This window comes from Nuphar pumila, chromosome 6, assembly GCF_984573655.1.
Source record: "Nuphar pumila chromosome 6, dmNupPumi1.hap1.1, whole genome shotgun sequence".
In the NCBI taxonomy this organism is placed as follows: Eukaryota; Viridiplantae; Streptophyta; class Magnoliopsida; order Nymphaeales; family Nymphaeaceae; genus Nuphar; species Nuphar pumila.
In genome coordinates, this window is record NC_143254.1 from 99,319,349 (window position 1) to 99,337,638 (window position 18,290).

The 18,290-nt window shown below is 36.6% G+C and overlaps 1 protein-coding gene across 2 annotated transcripts in view; it reads right to left on the minus strand.

The window, feature by feature from the left end:
* The window catches only part of LOC149835378 (aspartate--tRNA ligase, chloroplastic/mitochondrial-like), a 34,313-nt gene extending 16,424 nt beyond the window's left edge, over positions 1-17,889 (minus strand). For both annotated transcript variants that reach the window (XR_016432316.1, XM_090008451.1), the window contains exons 1-8: positions 17,439-17,889; positions 17,203-17,346; positions 16,913-17,022; positions 7,716-7,827; positions 7,455-7,526; positions 4,149-4,240; positions 3,757-3,877; positions 3,503-3,625 (exon numbers count right to left, since the gene is read on the minus strand). Coding sequence is in view for 1 of the 2 variants with exons in the window: in XM_090008451.1 (XP_089864577.1) it covers positions 3,503-3,625; positions 3,757-3,877; positions 4,149-4,240; positions 7,455-7,526; positions 7,716-7,827; positions 16,913-17,022; positions 17,203-17,346; positions 17,439-17,825 (1,161 nt within the window). In the remaining variant the exon portion in view is untranslated. The remainder of the gene's footprint in view (positions 1-3,502; positions 3,626-3,756; positions 3,878-4,148; positions 4,241-7,454; positions 7,527-7,715; positions 7,828-16,912; positions 17,023-17,202; positions 17,347-17,438) is intronic.
* Between the last annotated feature and the right edge of the window lie 401 nt (positions 17,890-18,290).

The following is an 18,290-nucleotide window of genomic DNA, read 5'->3' on the forward strand; positions in this document are numbered from 1 at the left end:
CCTATTTAGTGAAGTGGGAACTCAGTTGGATCTCCTAATATGAGTCAACCTTGTGAATATTTATCAAGAGTACATGGTTGGTCTCTTTGCTCATGTCATGTATAACTTGTATATCATTAGAAGGATTTTCAACTAAGTTATGATCACCATGAGATGATTTCAAATTATCATTATCATCATGATATTCATTGTAAACACCATTATCCAAAGAATTATCACAAACACAATTACCATCATTATGATCTATTTCACAATCATTTGGTTCACGTGAACCATATTCCTCTTTGGGCAAAAGATCAAACAAGAAAGAACAATCTACCTTTTATCATTTTTTTTATCAAAAACCATTCTCATTTTCCAAGAAAGTCACATCCTTAGAAACATTTTTTATTTTTATTATTTTTAAAATCAAAACACATATAACCTTTTTTATTTTATCCATAGCCAACAAAGACACATTCTATAGCTTTTGGAGATAATTTATCATTTTTGTGAGTAACAACAAAACCCTTGCAAGCAAAAATCGGTAATCTCTTAAAATCGGGTATCATGTTAAATAATTTTTTGAATCAAGAAACATTTTTTAGGGAAGGCATTCTATTTATTAAATATGTTAAAGTCAAGACAACGGCTTCGGTCCAAAAAAAATTTAAGAATATCTTTATAAATAAGTAGGGTTCTAGTGGTTTCTACAATGTGTCTATGTTTTCTTTTTGCTAACCCATTTTGTTGGGGAGTTCTAGGGTATGACCTTTAATGGCAAATTCTATTTTGTTTTAAATAATTTTAAAAAACTTATGACATATCTTCTCCACCCGAATCAGATCTAAGTATACAAATATTGTTTTGAAATTGATTTTTAATAAACGTGAAATTCTTTAAAGAATGATAATACATCCGATTTAAGGTTAAGGAAGTAGATCAACACATATATAGTAAAACCATTAATGAATACAATATAATAAGAGAAGCCACCTTTAGACACGACCGAAGATGGGCTTCAAACATCCAAATGCACTAAATCAAATGGTCTTTTAGAAACAAAGGTTCTATTTGGAAAAAGAATTGCTTTCATTTTCTAAGAATACAATCTTTGCAAACAATATCTTTTACCTTCCAGTATTTTTCTTTTTTTTGCAAAAGAGAAAAGATATATTTTTGATAAGCTTTAATGTAAAGTTTTTTATGTCAAGTAACAATATTTTTATTTTGTTTATAATGGCAAAAATATTTAGAAGAAAGAGATAAAAAGTCAATGAAGTAGATATCTCCTCTCTTATGGCCTTACTCAATCAGCTTCCTTGATTGGAGATTTTGCACGAAGCAACCTTTAGATGAGGAGATTTCGCATCCACGGTTGAAAATTTAGGAAACCAAAAAGAAGTTTAAAATTAATTTAGGAACTCTACTTTTTAGAATAAATTTTTTTTGAGAATTTTTAGAATATAAAGTTCCAAAACTTTTGATTTTTAAAGATGTCCCATCGGCAGTTGAAACATATGATAGATTTGAGTTAGTGCATATTTCAGAAAGAACATTATCATGAGTCATGTAAAAATAAGCCCCGGAGTCAAGAATCTAAGAGCACATACATGGCGGAGAGGATGAGCTATAGCGACACTAGAGGTTGAAGATGATGTTTTGAGAAGTTGTTTGAGTATCTTTAAGATCTTCATTTTTTGCATCTCTTCAGTGTTTTGGGGTGTGGATTCTCTAACGGAAGCCACTTTGTTTTTGAGCTTTAGACACACTAATTTGATATGTCCTGGTTCATTACAATAGTGACAAATTATATTTCTTGCTCTTCCATTGTTGTATTGTCTTCCAAAACGTATAGGCTTGTATGTCCCCACATTTTTTTCGGGTTTACCTACCGCCAACACTTCATCTCCTCATTTGGTCATTTTCTAAGACGAGTTTCTTCTTGGCATATTTCGGCAAGAACCTCGTTTAGAAGCATAATGGGTAATCTTCTTCTTCAAGAGCTTTCTCTTGGCCTCCTTCAAATTTGGTGAGCTTTAGTTGAGGATCGAGAGTAGTGTCCATCACATACCCCCAAAGTTTCTACACCTTGAGGTAGTTCTCCATTGCGGTAGACCACTTCATATAATTAGTTCCATTGACCTTTTTGATAGACAAAGGGAGGAGGAGGATCACGAACACACCAACCACGATCACCACGAGCAACACATTCTGAGGTCCAAAAACCTGAGCGGCTTTGATATCATGTAATGAAACAAGCGAAAGTGCAAAATACAATGTGCACAAGCAAAAACACAAGTCCACTAAGGGACAATACATAAGCCAAAGCAAATACAATACCACAAAAGAACACAACAATATAAAAAATATAGGCTTTATAACAATGCTTGGTAAAAGCATAGAGCCAAAGAGGGGCAAACAACCCCTATATATACAAGAGGATAGGCCTTGGGGAGCTCCCAAAGAGTCGTTGGGAGCTCCCAAAGACTCTATGGTCTTTTGACCATAGAGCCCTTACACAATATAAAAAAGACAAAACTAAAAACAAAGAAAATAAAAAGTGTAAAAAGGCAAGTCAGTCCCTAATGGACAGAACCTATTACAACTGTAAAATGATCAAAATACCCCAGATGGGTATTACCTATTCAATCAATGTATATATATAACAACACATTTTAACATCTCTCTCTCTCTCTAGATATGAAGCAGATTACGACGGGGTATCAAAGCAGCCACTTTAGCAATTATCCTACAGTTACACACTGTTAATTGTTGGAATACTGGATTGCACTTGCAAACAAATGCTTGAGCAACAATGAGGTGGGAACTTTGGATGGCGGAGGGTCATTGTCCATTGTAGGTAAACATAGGTTCAAGGAATAATTAGGAAGGGCTTGCTCAGGAGGGCGGTTAAGAATTGTCCTCCTGTACATCAAGGAAGTCCAGTGTTACTGGATTTTGCAGCTCATCGTGCTTGTCTAGGGAGGGACAGTCTCCAGAAGGTCCCTTATCATTATGCAGAGGATGCTAGTCCATTCAACAAATATCACATATTGAGATTCTTGGATTTCATTACTTGCCTAAACTCCCATAGTAATCAGAGCATTGGACTGGAACGACCAAGAATGGGTAAATGGACAAGAAAGGACCTAATGTAGATGGCATTACCTCCGCAAGTGCGGAACTTATTGCCAGTTCTCATGTTTCTTCTTCACATGGTTTGTGTGTGAGTAATTCCTAAGTGACCACATTTAACCTAGTAGTAGTCTAAATTTATCTGGCCATTTCGAACTCGTTGTAAAAGAACTAAACTTGTTTTACTATTGTATTGCAGTAATCTAGCAGAATACAGCTTACGTATGATTTGGAACATGCATTAGGCACTATAAGTTTCAAAGACGGAATATACCAAAAAAATAACATACAATAACAGAACAATCTTGAATGCAATAGTATATTGCAAAACCTATTGAGGTGTGAGCCCTTATTCCTAATGAGTCATTTTGAAAAGATAACTTACATCTTTAAGCTCCATATGAAATCGCAGGTCTGGTCGGTCAGAGCCATATCGGCTCATGGCATCTGCATAGGTAATCCTAGGAAACGGATTTGGAAGTTCAATCCCTTTTATTACTGAAAATACCTGAAATCACCATATTTTTGCAATTTCATTATCACAAGAAAGAAAATGTGAGGTTCATCAGCTGAGCTATTCTAGAGGATACATCAAATCTCCAAAAAAAATTAAATGGAACATAACTAAGTATAACAAACATGTCTTATTAAATCTTCATTAAGTCCTAGCATTTCTTCGAAAGGACAGAAAGCTAATTCCATATCCAGTTGTGTGAACTCAGGCTGCCTGTCTGCTCTCAGGTCCTCATCACGGAAACACCTGAATGCAAAAAATGGTTCAAGTATCCAATAGATCGTGGGAAATTAGCAACATACCAGTTGACAATAAATATTAGAGACCCATATAAATATTTCCGTAATGGTTTAATGTTTTAAATTTATAATAACTAAACCGCGTCAGCACAAACAGTTAATTCCCATCAAAAGATGCAAGAACGTCTAATTTAGAAAATAAGAACAATATTGAACCACAAGATTGGAGAAAGTATTCTATTGTAAAAACAACCACCATGCTAAAAGGAAACACTGACCTTGCAATTTGATAGTACTTGTCAAACCCAGAGACCATCAGCATTTGCTTGAACAACTGTGGACTTTGAGGTAAAGCATAAAAAGTTCCTGGCTTCAATAACCATAATCACATATGATCAGAGATATGAGAAACCCATAAATGTTGCCGAAAGAAAAAAATGCCGACTCATTGGGGAAAGGGGGGGGGGGGGACGAGAAAAGCACACAAACATTTTATATCATTCCACTGACATTCTGCTAAAAAACTTAGGCACAGACAAGATTGAAAAAAAAAGTGTAATTATACAGTAATAGACCAGCCATGATATAACAATCAAGCCACCAATGGATTACCAGGTAGGGATGCACAATGAGCTGAATTAGCTCGGGCTCGAACTTGTTCAAAAAAATAAATGAGTCGAACTTGAACAAGGGTTCAAGCTCGGTACACGTAAACGAGCCGAGCTTGAACAGGCAGTCCAGCTCGGATAAGTTATATAAGCCCGATTAAGCTCGGCTCACATAGTTATATAAAGGAATTAAAGTTCATATATGTATGATTTGTTCATAATGTGATTACAAAGCGAGGTCTTACCTTAATGGGTAAGTCATTGGTCACCTTTGGAAATAGTGTGGGTTCAAATCCCACCGTTTTCCTCTCTTTCAAAGAAGCTTTTTACACAAATTTTAAAACTTTGAAATTAAAGGTGTTCAGCTCGAGCTCGCCTTGCTTGAGCTTGACTCGAGCCTATCCCGGGCAAAGGTTGTTCAAGCTTGGCTCGAGAACAACCAGATTTTCTTCTCGAGCCAAGCCGAATCAGCCCGAGCTCTGCTCGAACCTGGCTCATGTGCATCCCTATTGCCAGGTATAGAAAGGTGCCATTAATAGCAATAATAAACAAAACAACTACACAAGAAAAGCTAGACAGAGTGATATTCATCCTTCCCATCAGCATGGCATTGAGTGGCTTGATTTAAAGGTGTACATGGTAATCACCAAACCATTTTCTGCAATTTATAGCAAGGTAAATAAATGATGTGGATGAATATAGGAAATCTTGAGTTCACCAAAATGATGAAACAAACTTTGAACAAAAGATCTTGTAGTATATGATGGATCGAGTTCCTAAAAGACCCCACTAATGAACTAGTTGTTTGCTCATCAGAATTCTTGAAAAGAAGCACGAGCAAGAACCAGAGAAGAATATCATTGAAGTTAAAACCAGAAATGGCACTCTGTCAACAACCAATATGGTAAAACAACTCAATAACTAATAAGCCAATAAAAGTCGCATTCGTAATTCATTGTTAAAAAAGTCATTGTCATACTATGTCACATAGGTGCGAGTGTGGGTGTGGATATGGATGCGGATGCAGTGATGCGGCACTTTAAAAAACTTGGGTGCAGGGGTGGGGGAGGGTATATATATAAAAAATTTAACAGTTTTAACATTAAGTGAATGTGTGTGCATTTATATATATATATATATATATTTATTTATTTATTTATTTATATATATATATTTATTTATTTATATTTATATATATATATATATAAATAAAAATGGACTTGGTTAGGGTTAACTGAATCTACTTTTGTACAAAAATGGACCTCAGTGTGGTTGACTTCACCTGACACAAAGTGTCGCACCCACATGGATGCGAGTGTGGTGCCCTGTTAGAAGAGTCCGTGTTACATAGTTGTCATAGTGCCTAAAACTGTTGCCACCATCATTTCCCATTTTTTTCTTTCTTTTTTTTGTATGTAGCATATCAAAAACAATGTTTCTTTTCAATACTGTGATTATGAAAAAAACAAAAAAACAGCTGGCAATCTACTTGCACGCCAATCCTACAAAGATCTCGACACACCAAGTGAGTTCTGAAAAAAAAATCAAATTATAAAGAGTTCAAAGGGAAAAGGGTCCAACATAATGAGTAGAATTGTACATCTAATTCAGTAAAAGTTTTATCTTGTATATGACTAACAAACATCTGCTACTATGTATACAAACATAAAATATGCACACAAAGAGAATCTCTTCCACTTAAAAACGATGATCCAAATACCGGTTAATGAGGTCCAACCTATGGTGTGACAGAATGTATGAGAACAGAAGTAATCATCGTACCTATCATATATTTAACCATTCATCCATTAAATAAATTTACTAAATCAAGAAGAACCACAATTATCTGCCTTTAATGACTTGCACGGAATGCACATGCAATAATTAACCAAGACATATCCCATTCACTGGCCAAGATCTGTATGTTTTGGTATCTCTAAAAGAATTTCTATCATTGCAGTTTCACAAGCAGTGCACATGTAATGAAACAATCAGAAATACAAAAACAAAGTGCTTAAGCACAAATACAAGTCCACTAGGGGACAGTACAAAGGGCAAAAACCAATACAAGAACACACATGCACAAAAGTACATATAATGGCTACTAATGGCCAATCAAGAGAACACAAACAACATAAAAAATAAAGCTTTATTGCTAAACAAATGCTTAAGAAAAGCATTCACCAAAGAGGGGGGAAACACCCTCTATATAAAAACATACATGGCATTGGGGAGCTCCCAACAGCTATAATTATAGCATATGTAACCGGGACACGGCACTTAGGGTGCCGTACCCATGTCGACACGTGTCAACACGGGTACTGATACTTGGACACGGCAAATGCTGTGTCTTATATTATATTATGTTATATATTTTCAGTATATATTTTAGATATATAATATATATATATATATATATATATATTTTTAGTATATATTTAGTGTCCCCGTACCCACATTTTTTGGAATTGCCGTGTCGTACCCTCCATACCCCCATACCCAGGTGACATAGATTATAGCAGTTGGGATTGCTCCCAACAACTCTATGGTTTTTTTACCATAGAGCCCCTACACAATAAATAAAAGACATAAAAATAAAATAAAAAAATAAGAAAAAAGAAAAAATCTGTCCGTACTAGATAGACCCTATTACATAGACAAAAGACCAAAATACCCCTGATGAGTATTGCCTATTACGTCAATATATACAATTACAATTACAATTACATATATATATAACTATATTTTAACAGCACAGACCTAACAAAAAAGATAGTCTCACTCAGAACTGGTATATAATAACATAACAACACTAAAGAGGTTACATGGAGTGGGCATTAGCTCAAATGAAAATGTAGAATTTGCCATTGTTGAATAAAAACATGTTAGTAGCATCCATGGATGGGAAGAACAGCTAATTTTTATGTACAGGCAAGTAAAGTGAACAATACACGCAAGCGAAAGGGATAACAATACCTGAACTCGTGCTGGTACAAGATAATCCCTAGCACCTTCAGGCATAGATCGGCACAATATTGGGGTCTCTACCTACCATATAGATGGTGAATATGAGGAAGAAGAAAATGCTGCAGATATTATACTGGATTTGTTAAATAATCATCACCTAAATGCTGAACAAAAGAAGCAGAAGACCAAGCTTGAATGATGCAAAACTTGGATCCTTCTGTTTGATGCTTAGTAACAGATTTGCTGCCCAAATTTCCAACAGATGTCTACCTTCACAAAATTGTGTACATCTTCCAGGTATCGACTGATGACCTTGACCACATTGTGACACAGTAGCAGATTCGAATACATCTGTTGTCGACGTAGATCAAGACAACGGTATCTAGCATTTTCGTTATTACAAAATGCACAATTAATTAGTAAAAATACCATTGCTTTGATGGAAAAAATATTGCAAGTTTGCAACTTTCCAAAGGATAGTAAAAACCATGATGAAAATGGAAATTGATAGAGTCAAAGCACCTTAACATAGTTGTACCATATATGTTATTGTGTATGCCACGCACTACATACCTCAAGATTAAATAATTCCATCAATCTTCAAAAACAGAGACCAATTATAGTCATATAGTATGATGTTTATGATCCACTTAATATTTAAATATGCCCCCGATCAAGAAATTTAAAGTCCATGATAGCTTTGTGTAGCATTAACATAAAACAAAGCACATCATTCTCAGCAATTTCTCGGTAAGGTTTTTCTCAGAAGTTTTTTCAAAAAGTTGCTTTTTCTCAGAAAAATCTTGGGAAAATATCGGAAGTTTTCATTTTTGAAAATATAATGAATAATAAAAATTATGAAATAATAGGTTTCTTGCAAAAATATAAAGAAACAATAAAAAAGTTTTCAAATATAAAAGAAAAAATATACTTAAAACATATAAAAAAGATGTTTTTGAAAATCTTGGAAAATATCACGATATTTTGAGAATCTCAGGAAAATCATGGGAAAAAATATCAGCTGACCTTGAAGGGATGATATTATTGTGATATTTTCAAAATATCGGTGATATCAATTACTATGATTAGAACCAAATAGACCATCAACATCCATCAGAAGAACGCAATCTACTCTTAGTGAGAAACAATATTAGGACATGAGAATGGAATTACAAGCATCATGCTAAAAAGACAAGGGAGTGCAAACCAATACAGACTCCTAAACATTTATGTCACATGGACACATGTTTAAATATTAAAAATTACAGACTGTTACCTTAACACTTCAGGAGGGCCAAAATGTCAGTGTCTAACACTTGGATACTTGGACACTAACACCAACACTCCCCCCGCTTCATTTTTCAACATAGAAGTGTCCAAGAAAAAAAGGACACTCGATGCCACATGTCTGACGCTTTTGAATGTCTTAGACACGAAGTGTCCGATGTAGAACACTTTGTGTCAGCCTTGTTTAAGTTAAACCTTATTTTCTTGCCATATATTTTATTGGATTCTAACAGTAACCTATATCATACAAGGTAATTTCTGGGCGACGTTTTTTCTCAGACATTTTCAAAAGGTGAAAATTCGCGAGAAAAACTCGAAAGCTTAAAAAATTGAAAAAATATAAATATTAGTAAGAAAGAATAGATTTTCTATTATTTTTCTTAAAAAATATAATGAGACAAGTTTAAAGTTTTTAAATTACAAAAAAAATAAAACATGGAAAAAACTAAACAGAAAATATATAAAAATAAGTTTCAAAAAAATAGAAAATGTCATGATAATATCATGTTATTTTCGTTTCAGCGATATTTTGAAAACACCGCGAGATTTTCTAGATATTATTGGCTACCTTAAAATATCGGTATTTCTAGTGATATTTTCAAAATATCGCTGATATTGGTGACAGTGGATTTTAACTCCACAAAAATGAGTCAGCAAGCCATGACCTTTTACTATACAGAAAGATCTCTCTCTCTCTCTCTCTCTCTCTCTCTCTCTCTCTCTCTCTCTCTCTCTCTCTCTGAGTCAAGCTAGTCTGTAAAAAAATCTAGCGTTATTACCACAGTCGAGCCTCCCTCAGTTCCATTTAAGAAACAACTCTTCTCTTTCATAATTTTGATGAATTTTGTGGTGCCACATAAAGGGGAGAGAGAGAGATTCAAGGATGTCTCCCTCTTTTCTTTTCTTTTAAATAGTTCTCTTACTTTTTACTTACGCCCCCCCCCCCTTAGGGATGGTAGTGGTGTGAAAATCTCTATAAAAAAGGATTTTGTGTATAAACACAATACTAGAAACACAAAGTGTGCACAAAGGCATAAAAGGAGAACTCTCACAAGTGCACAAAGGCACGGATACAAATGCACAAAGGCATAAAAGGAGAACTCTCACAAGTGCACAAAGGCATGGATACAAATGCACAAACGTAAAAAAATATCAACTTCAATATGTTGGGTCCCAAAAGAGGGCTTTACAAAAATGTAAGTTACAAGGGGGTAACACCCCATATTTATAATACAAGGGAGAGAGGGAATGAGGGAGTGTTGGGAGTCCAACAGCTCTCTCTACTTTATGCTTTTTGACTTTGGTCAAAAAAGCATAAAGCCAAATAAGTCCAAAAACTAAACTAAAAAAGAAAAAGAAACCTAACCTAGTTAAATAAACTAACCTAATCCTAACTAAACTTAAAAGTAAACTAAAACTATGAGATTACATATTGAATTATGTTACATTATTTAACACCCCCCTCAAACTTAGGGTGACATAACCGAAAGTTTGCCAAGAAGGAAGTTAAATCTTGGAGAGCACAACGCTTTGGTGAAGAAGTCTGTTAGTTGGTATTCTTATGTAACATATGGAAGGTCTATAGTTCTTCTTAAGTATTCTTCACGAACATAGTGGCAGTCCATCTCAATGTGCTTCGTGCGCTCATGAAATGTGTGATTTTTGGCAATATAAATTGCACTTTTATTATCACAACATAGTTTTGTGGGCCCTTGAACTTGAATATTCATATCTTCCAGCAAGTTGCGAATCCAAACAATCTCCATGGTAGTAGATGCCATGGCTCTATATTCGGCTTCTGTGGATGAAAGTGAGACCTTATATTGTTTCTTGCATCTCTAAGAAATTAAAGATTCCCCTAAAAAAATACAAAAACCAGTGGTGGAGTGACGGTTATTTGGGTCACCTCCCCAATCAGAGTCAGTATAAGCAATTAAATTCAATTCAGAAGAAGAAGATAGAAATACCTCATTGTTTATTGTACCCTTTATGTATCTGATGATGCGGAGAATGGCACTCATATGAACTGAAGTAGGTGCATGTTGAAACTGACTAGCAACATGTACAGCATGAGAAATATCAGGCCTCGTAATGCTGAGATACGTTAAAGATCCAACAAGTTGCCGGTAAGCTGTGGGATCTTTTAGGAGAATCCCATCATCAATCTTCATCTTTGAACCTACTATTTCAGGAGTTTCACAGACCTTGTCATCTGTGATTCCTGATCTGTCAAGAATCTCACAAGCAAGTTTAGTTTGAGACAAAAAATAACCTCTGTGAGAATAGGCAACCTCAATTCCCAAAAAATATGTCAGAAATCCTAAGTCTGACATTTCAAATCTTGAAGTCAAGATAGATTTAATGCTCTTGATTCCTTTGACATCATCACCTGTTATTAACATATCATCAACATATAACAGTAATATAACAATCCCTGCATCAGATTTCTTAACAAACAATGCAGTGTCAGTATAGCATGAAGTAAAACCATTTTCAGTCATTACATTGTTAAACCTATCGTGCCAAGCCTTGGGAGCTTGTTTCAAGCCATAAAGAGCTTTACGAAGACGAAGAACTTTATTTTTAGGAATTTCCATACCAGGTGAAGCATCCATGTAGACTTCTTCATTAAGATCACCATTTAGAAATGCATTTTTGACATCCATTTGGTAAATATTCCATTTTCTAATGGAAGCAATGGTGATGAGACATCTAACAGTAACCATACGAGCTACTGGAGCAAATGTCTCTTCATAGTCAATCCCGTATTCTTGACTATACCCTTTAGCTACAAGACGAGCTTTATACCTCTCAAGAGAACCATCACTCTTTGTTTTGACTTTGAACACCCATCGGCATCCTATAGTTTTCTTTCCACTGGGAAGCGTTTGAAATTCCCAAGTGTTGGCTTTTCTAAGCGCTTTGAGTTCATTCTCCATGGCTTCTCTCCATTCAATACATCGTTTGGCATCTTCAAAAAAATTTGGTTCAAAATATGAGTGAATGGCACTTAAGCAAGCCCGATATTTAGGAGAGAAAGAATCAAAAGATACGAATCTAGAGGGAGTTCTTCTAGTTCTCTCGGTTCTTCTAGGGTTTGAATCATATGAGGGGATAGATTCGCTAGGTTCACTATATTGCTCAATAGCACTTTTAAAGGGGAGTCTATCTCTATGAGTATAGGTGATAGGGTCTCTAGTTATATTTTCTTCTTGAGAGGTAGTAGGGTTAGAGTTATTGTTGATTTCAACCACTTCATTGTCACTGTTATATGTTGATTCATCATCACTAGAGATATCATCATCTTTAGATAAAAGATCAAAGAGAAAGGAATAGTCAGCAATTTCTAAATGAGATTCATTCTTTTCAAAACCACTATCATTTTCTAAAAATGTTACATTCCTTGAGACATATAACTTATCATTTTTAGTATCATAACATCGAAACCCTTTTTGGGTTTCGGAGTAGCCAAGAAAAGCACAAGGAATGGCTTTAGGTGAGAGTTTATCATTCTTATCTGTAAGGACAAAGCACTTACAACCAAAAACTCTCAATCTATTATAATCGGGTTCTTTTTCATATAGAGTTTCGAAAGGAGAGATTTTATCTAAATTTTTGGATGGAAGACGATTAATAAGATAAACTGAAGCAAGAGCCGCTTCGGCCCAAAATTTTTTTGAAATACTTTGGGAAATAAGAAGGGTTCTAGTGGTTTCAATGATATGCCTATGCTTCCTTTCGGCTAACCCATTTTGTTGTGGGGTCTTAGGACACGATCTTTGATGGACAATACCATAGTCTTCAAGATATTTCTTAAATTCATTGGAAAGATATTCGCCTCCGGAATCGGTCCTAAAAATCTTTAAATTACTATTAAATTGATTCTTAATTATCATATGATATGATTTAAAACATGAAAACACTTCGTGCTTATGTTTAAGGAAATATATCCAACAATATCGAGAAAAATCATCTACAAAAATCACATAATAGGCAAAGCCTCCCTTGGATATGACGGGTGCCGGTCCCCAAACATCCGAATGAACAATTTCAAAAGGTTTTGTGGTAAACATAGATCTTTGTTCAAAAGGCATACTTCTCATTTTTCTAAGAATACAATCATTACAAGAGAAAGTATTTTTACAAAGATTTTTAATAAAATGCAAATAGGATAACTTGGTGATGTTGGGATGACCAAGTCTTTTGTGCCAAACATTTATGTCTTTATGTTGGGCCACATTACAAAAAGGGGTTTTAGGGATTTGGAGAGAATCCACATAGTACAAGTCTCCCTTCCTAGAGCCTTCCCCAATCAACTTCCCGGACCGGTGATCCTGTATTAAACACTTATTAGATGAAAATTGAATGTCACATCCAAGGTCCGAGAGTTGAGAGACGGAAAGTAAGTTCAAATTCAATTTAGGTATAAATCTAATTTTGGGAATAAAAAAATTTTGAGTTTCAAAGTTTCCAATCCCCTTAATTTCAAGAGAAGTGCCATCCGCAGTTGAAACAAAAGATGGTGATAAACTTTTAGAATATTCAGAAAGAGAAGAGATGTTTGGAGACATATGAAAAGATGCACCCGAATCTAAAAGCCAAGAAGTTTTACCTGGAGGAGGAGTGGATACGGCGGCACCGGAAATAGCTCCCTTAAGAAGAGGTTGAAGAGCTTCCATAATTTGATTTAGAGAGATAGCTCCACTTGTAGATTCCTCTTTTTGTGATTGAGATGTGGTTGCCATTGCAAGTAGTTTCTTCCATTTAGGACAAACCGGTTTGATGTGACCGGGTTCCTTGCAAAAGTGGCACACAATTTTGCTATTGTCCCTTCTTCCGCCTTGACCACCATTGTATCCTTGATTTTGGTTTTTAAAGTGAGGAGGTTTATATGTCCTCAAGTTGTTGCCAGGCATAGACACGGCATTAGCTCCATCACATTCATCTTGATTTGTGGGCATTGCAAGAACACTTGGATTTTGCTTGCTAATGCCCATACGAGTTTCCTCTTCACTTAACTTGGTAATAACATCTTCAATGGAAGGAGATGTGAAAGAAGATAGAAGAGAGGACCGAATTTGTTCAAATTCGGGTCGAAGACCATTTAGGAAGTTAAAGAAGTGATCTTCCTCTAATTGCTTGTATCTAAGTTTAATAGCTTCGCCACTCCACTTGGGCTCAAGCATGGCAAGCTCATCCCAAATAGAGGATAATTCAGCAAAGTACTCACGAATAGACATCTCATTTTGTTGTAGGGTCAAGGCCCTCTTTTGAAGATAGTACTTGTGAGATAAGTCTCGTGAAGTATACATCTTTTCAAGATAATGCCAAGCTTCGGATGCTTTCTTGAATTTGATGATATTGGCATTGATCTTGGTTTCAACGGATGAGAAGATCCAAGATAGGATCTTGAAGTTTCTCATTTCTCATTTCTCATTCCTCATGTTTCTTTGAATATTCTTCAAGAGCTTTTTGTCTTTCTTCTCCTTCAAGAATTTTGATTTCTCCTTTTTCAACCATCGTAATTTTTGGTTCGGGTTCCGTTATGGAACCTTGAACATATCCCCAAAGCCCCTTTCCTTTAATATGAGCTTCCATATTTCCGGCCCATACATGATAATTGGAACCATTGAGCTTAAAGCCAAGAGAGAAATGAGAGTCTTTTTCACCCATTAGAGAGATAAGATGAAGGAGAAAAATACGTACCACAAAGAGATTTTAACTCTTACTTGTAGTAATCTTCCAAAATATTTGATGAAGAGAAGTCTTCACGCCAATCTCGAAAAAATTGAAAGCACGCTTTTCGAGGCACTCAGTATTGTGAAGAATCACAAGACTTTCCTTCTCAAGCAACCTTGCTCTGATACCATGTGAAAATCTCTATAAAAAAGGATTTTGTGTATAAACACAATACTAGAAACACAAAGTGTGCACAAAGGCATAAAAGGAGAACTCTCACAAGTGCACAAAAGCACGGATACAAATGCACAAACGTAAAAAAATATCAACTTCAATATGTTGGGTCCCAAAAGAGGGCTTTACAAAAGTGTAAGTTACAAGGGGGTAACACCCCATATTTATAATACAAGGGAGAGAGGGAATGAGGGAGTGTTGGGCTCCCAACGGCTCTAAATAGAGCTGTTGGGAGTCCAACAGCTCTCTCTACTTTATGCTTTTTGACTTTGGTCAAAAAAGCATAAAGCCAAATAAGTCCAAAAACTAAACTAAAAAAGAAAAAGAAACCTAACATAGTTAAATAAACTAACCTAATCCTAACTAAACTTAAAAGTAAACTAAAACTATGAGATTACATATTGAATTATGTTACATTATTTAACAAGTGGACCGGGAGAAAACGGGGCCCCGCCTCGCCCCATTTGGACCGGGGATGAAGGTTAAAATCAAAACCCGTGCGGGGATGGACTTACGCTTTCCCCTGCCCCGCCCCACCCAATCCCAGTCCCGTCCCCGATCTCCGTTAGTAAAATAACCAAAATGCCTTTAGGGATGGCAGTGGACCGGGGAGAAATGGGGCCCCGCCTCGTTTGGACCAAGGATGGAGGTTAAAATCAAAACCCATGCGGGGATGGAGGGCGGAATTTTGAGACGGGGCACGAGTGGAGACCTTGTCCCCTAGCCCCGCCCGGTCCACTGCCATCTCTACTCCACCCACCCTTTATATATATATATATATATATATATATATATATATATATGGAGTGGGGAGAGAGAGAGAGAGAAGAGGGAGTGGGGAGTAGGTGCCTACCAAAGGAGCCTACCGCGAGCAAACAAGGGTTTTCGGAGTGGTTTTCGCAAATCTGACCCCACATATGTGTTCAGCATAGTAGATTTGCTAGAAAACGACACTTGGATCATGTTTTCTCGATGAAAAAATGTGAACTTTTCAGCTTGAATATTTAGAAAAATTGTAGACCGCCGATTTTCAAATCTTATAAAAACTTACCCACTTGTCGGAACTGAATGATCCAAGAGTCCACTCCTATAAAATCAAGTATGCATAACACATATGTATGGTCAGATTTGAGAAAAACATGAAAAAAATGCTTCAGAAGCCCGTGTCCATGTATATAGCTTCTTAAAACCCACCGTGTCCAACACTGACACCTATGTTAGTGTCCAAGTAACATATATTACAAATATTGTTGGACATGTGTCATAGTATGTCCATGCATTATGTAGTGTTGTGTCCAAGACATGGGACCTCGACTGAATGTCCCTGTGACACTGCACTACATTAAAAAAAAGACAAATCAGAATATTTTGTTAACTTGATATTCACAAACATATTCTGAATATGATTTCACTGGAGAGTGCACATCCAATGCAGATCAGAAAGAGAGAAAGGTCTACTTGTTTAGCTAGTTTGCTCACAAAGAACAGCTTGCAATGACATCCATTTTCTTTTTGGAACTTTAAATGGCAATCAGCAAATTTCATTGATAGTTAGAATAGAATAGTCATTTTATTTAACCTACTCGTTAGAATAGTCATTTTATTTATTTTCACACATTAGAATAGTCATTATATTTAACTTGCTTATGCAGCTAGTATCTTTGATCTATTTAATTTCCAACCAAAGTATTTGCTTTCAATTTCCCACCAAAGTATTTGTTTTGGTTAAGCAAATGATACCTGGGCCCTCCCACCCTTTCCCTCTCTCTCTCTCTAGTCAACTTGAATCATGAGTTAGTGTTAAACCAGGATTAAACTTAACGGGAGTCTATGAACAGGGATGCTTGTTTAACAGTGTCAAAACATTGGTGTGAGACCGAAACCATCAAAAGTTTGGTGTTCATTTTTGCATATGAATTTAGACACAAATTTTGGTGGGAATTTTGATAATTTGCCTAACATAAATAACTGCCATCTTATCCTTTTCTCCTGATTGTAAAGAAAACTATGCCATTAAGATATCCACTTTCCCTCAGAAAAAAATATGGGATCTATGTCATCAAATACTTTCAACATGTGGAGAGTATGCTTAAAACTTTGTCACTCAAATAAAACCGAATCATAAAGAAAATAAACATGTTTTCAAGAAAGCATGAATGACATGCATGCAGAATATGAAAAATTAGAAGTTCAAGGTAGGTATGAGGCAGACCTGACACCATATTTCACACGCAAAATGTTTCAAGATATAAGTTAATACCCTTTACCTTAGGCGAATCTCTTCTGTCACAAACTCGTTTGCATCATCAGCAGTAGTGACCAGAAAAGGTAAAGCAGATTTTACAGAATTCAGTATTTGGACATGTTCTGCAGTAACCTGACAGGATGATGGAAAACTCAGCAGCAGAATGCTACAATATTTATTAAACAAAATGAAAGATTCAGAATAAATGACATACTGAAAAATATTAATTAAGAAGCACTTAAAACTTAAGCAAGAAATATACGACGAAACCAAAGATCACAAAAAAAACCGTGTAATTTGTAAAGTGATCACCTCTACATGCCCCGTTTTCATCTTCCTATTAATCGCCTCACCGGGCCGAGCCCTAACCACACCCTCAACAGCTACCACGTACTCCAACCTCAATTTGTTCGCAACCGAATGTGCTTCCGGGAACTGGTCCGGGAGCGTAGCGACCTTCCAAAATCAACCACAGCCAAATACAACACAATCCACATCGAATAGGAAGCCAATCGATGAAAAAAAGACGATCGGAGAGACAACCTCACCTGAACGATTCCAGAGTGATCCCTCAGGTTAAGAAACGTAACGGACCCATGAATTCGGTGAAGCGCGACCCATCCACAGAGCCGAACCCTCTTCCCGACTTCGTCAACGGTCAACTCGCCACAGAGAGCGGTCCTGGAGACCCATTCGAGGACGTTCTGGTTAGGTATCGGCCGGGTTTTGGGTTCGGAAAACAGAGCTTCCAGCGGAGACGAATAAGAGCAAGCGGAAGCAGCGGAGAATCGCCTCCTGGAGGAAACGAGATATAGTCGTGGGAGGCGAGGGCGGAAGGAGATCCAGTTGCAGAGGCGAGTTGATGGGACGAAGATGATCGGAAGAGAACGGAAGATGGATGCCACTGATGGTGCGCGAATCGACAATGGCGGCATTTTTGGGAAGAGAGGGGGGGGGGGGGGGGGGGGGGGTTAGCGGGAGGAGGAATAACTCGCTTCCTGGGGAGGCGGTTTTTGCTATTATATTATCCTTTTTGCACTCGTGCGAAGTTCGGCAGGCACGTGCCATGCATAATGGATCGGATCTGACTCGGTTCGATTTAAGGTGAAAGTTAGGTCCAAAAAGGATCCCATTCTCTCACGGACGATCTGTGTTGGTCTTGGCTGTCCAACTGTTACATCTGGACGGTTAGAATTAGTCCGCATCCAGGTGAGAATCTGGACTGAGGGATCCATTCTCGGTTGGGTCCTAGGCAGACTTTTTTATCAAGAGTCAGAGATAGGAGTGTAACTGGGTCGGATATACACGACTTGAACCGGTGTCTCGAAGCCATTAGACATGACCTTGGTAAACCAGGGGATTCAGGTCGGTCGCAAATGTTGCTTATTTTAGAAAGAGGT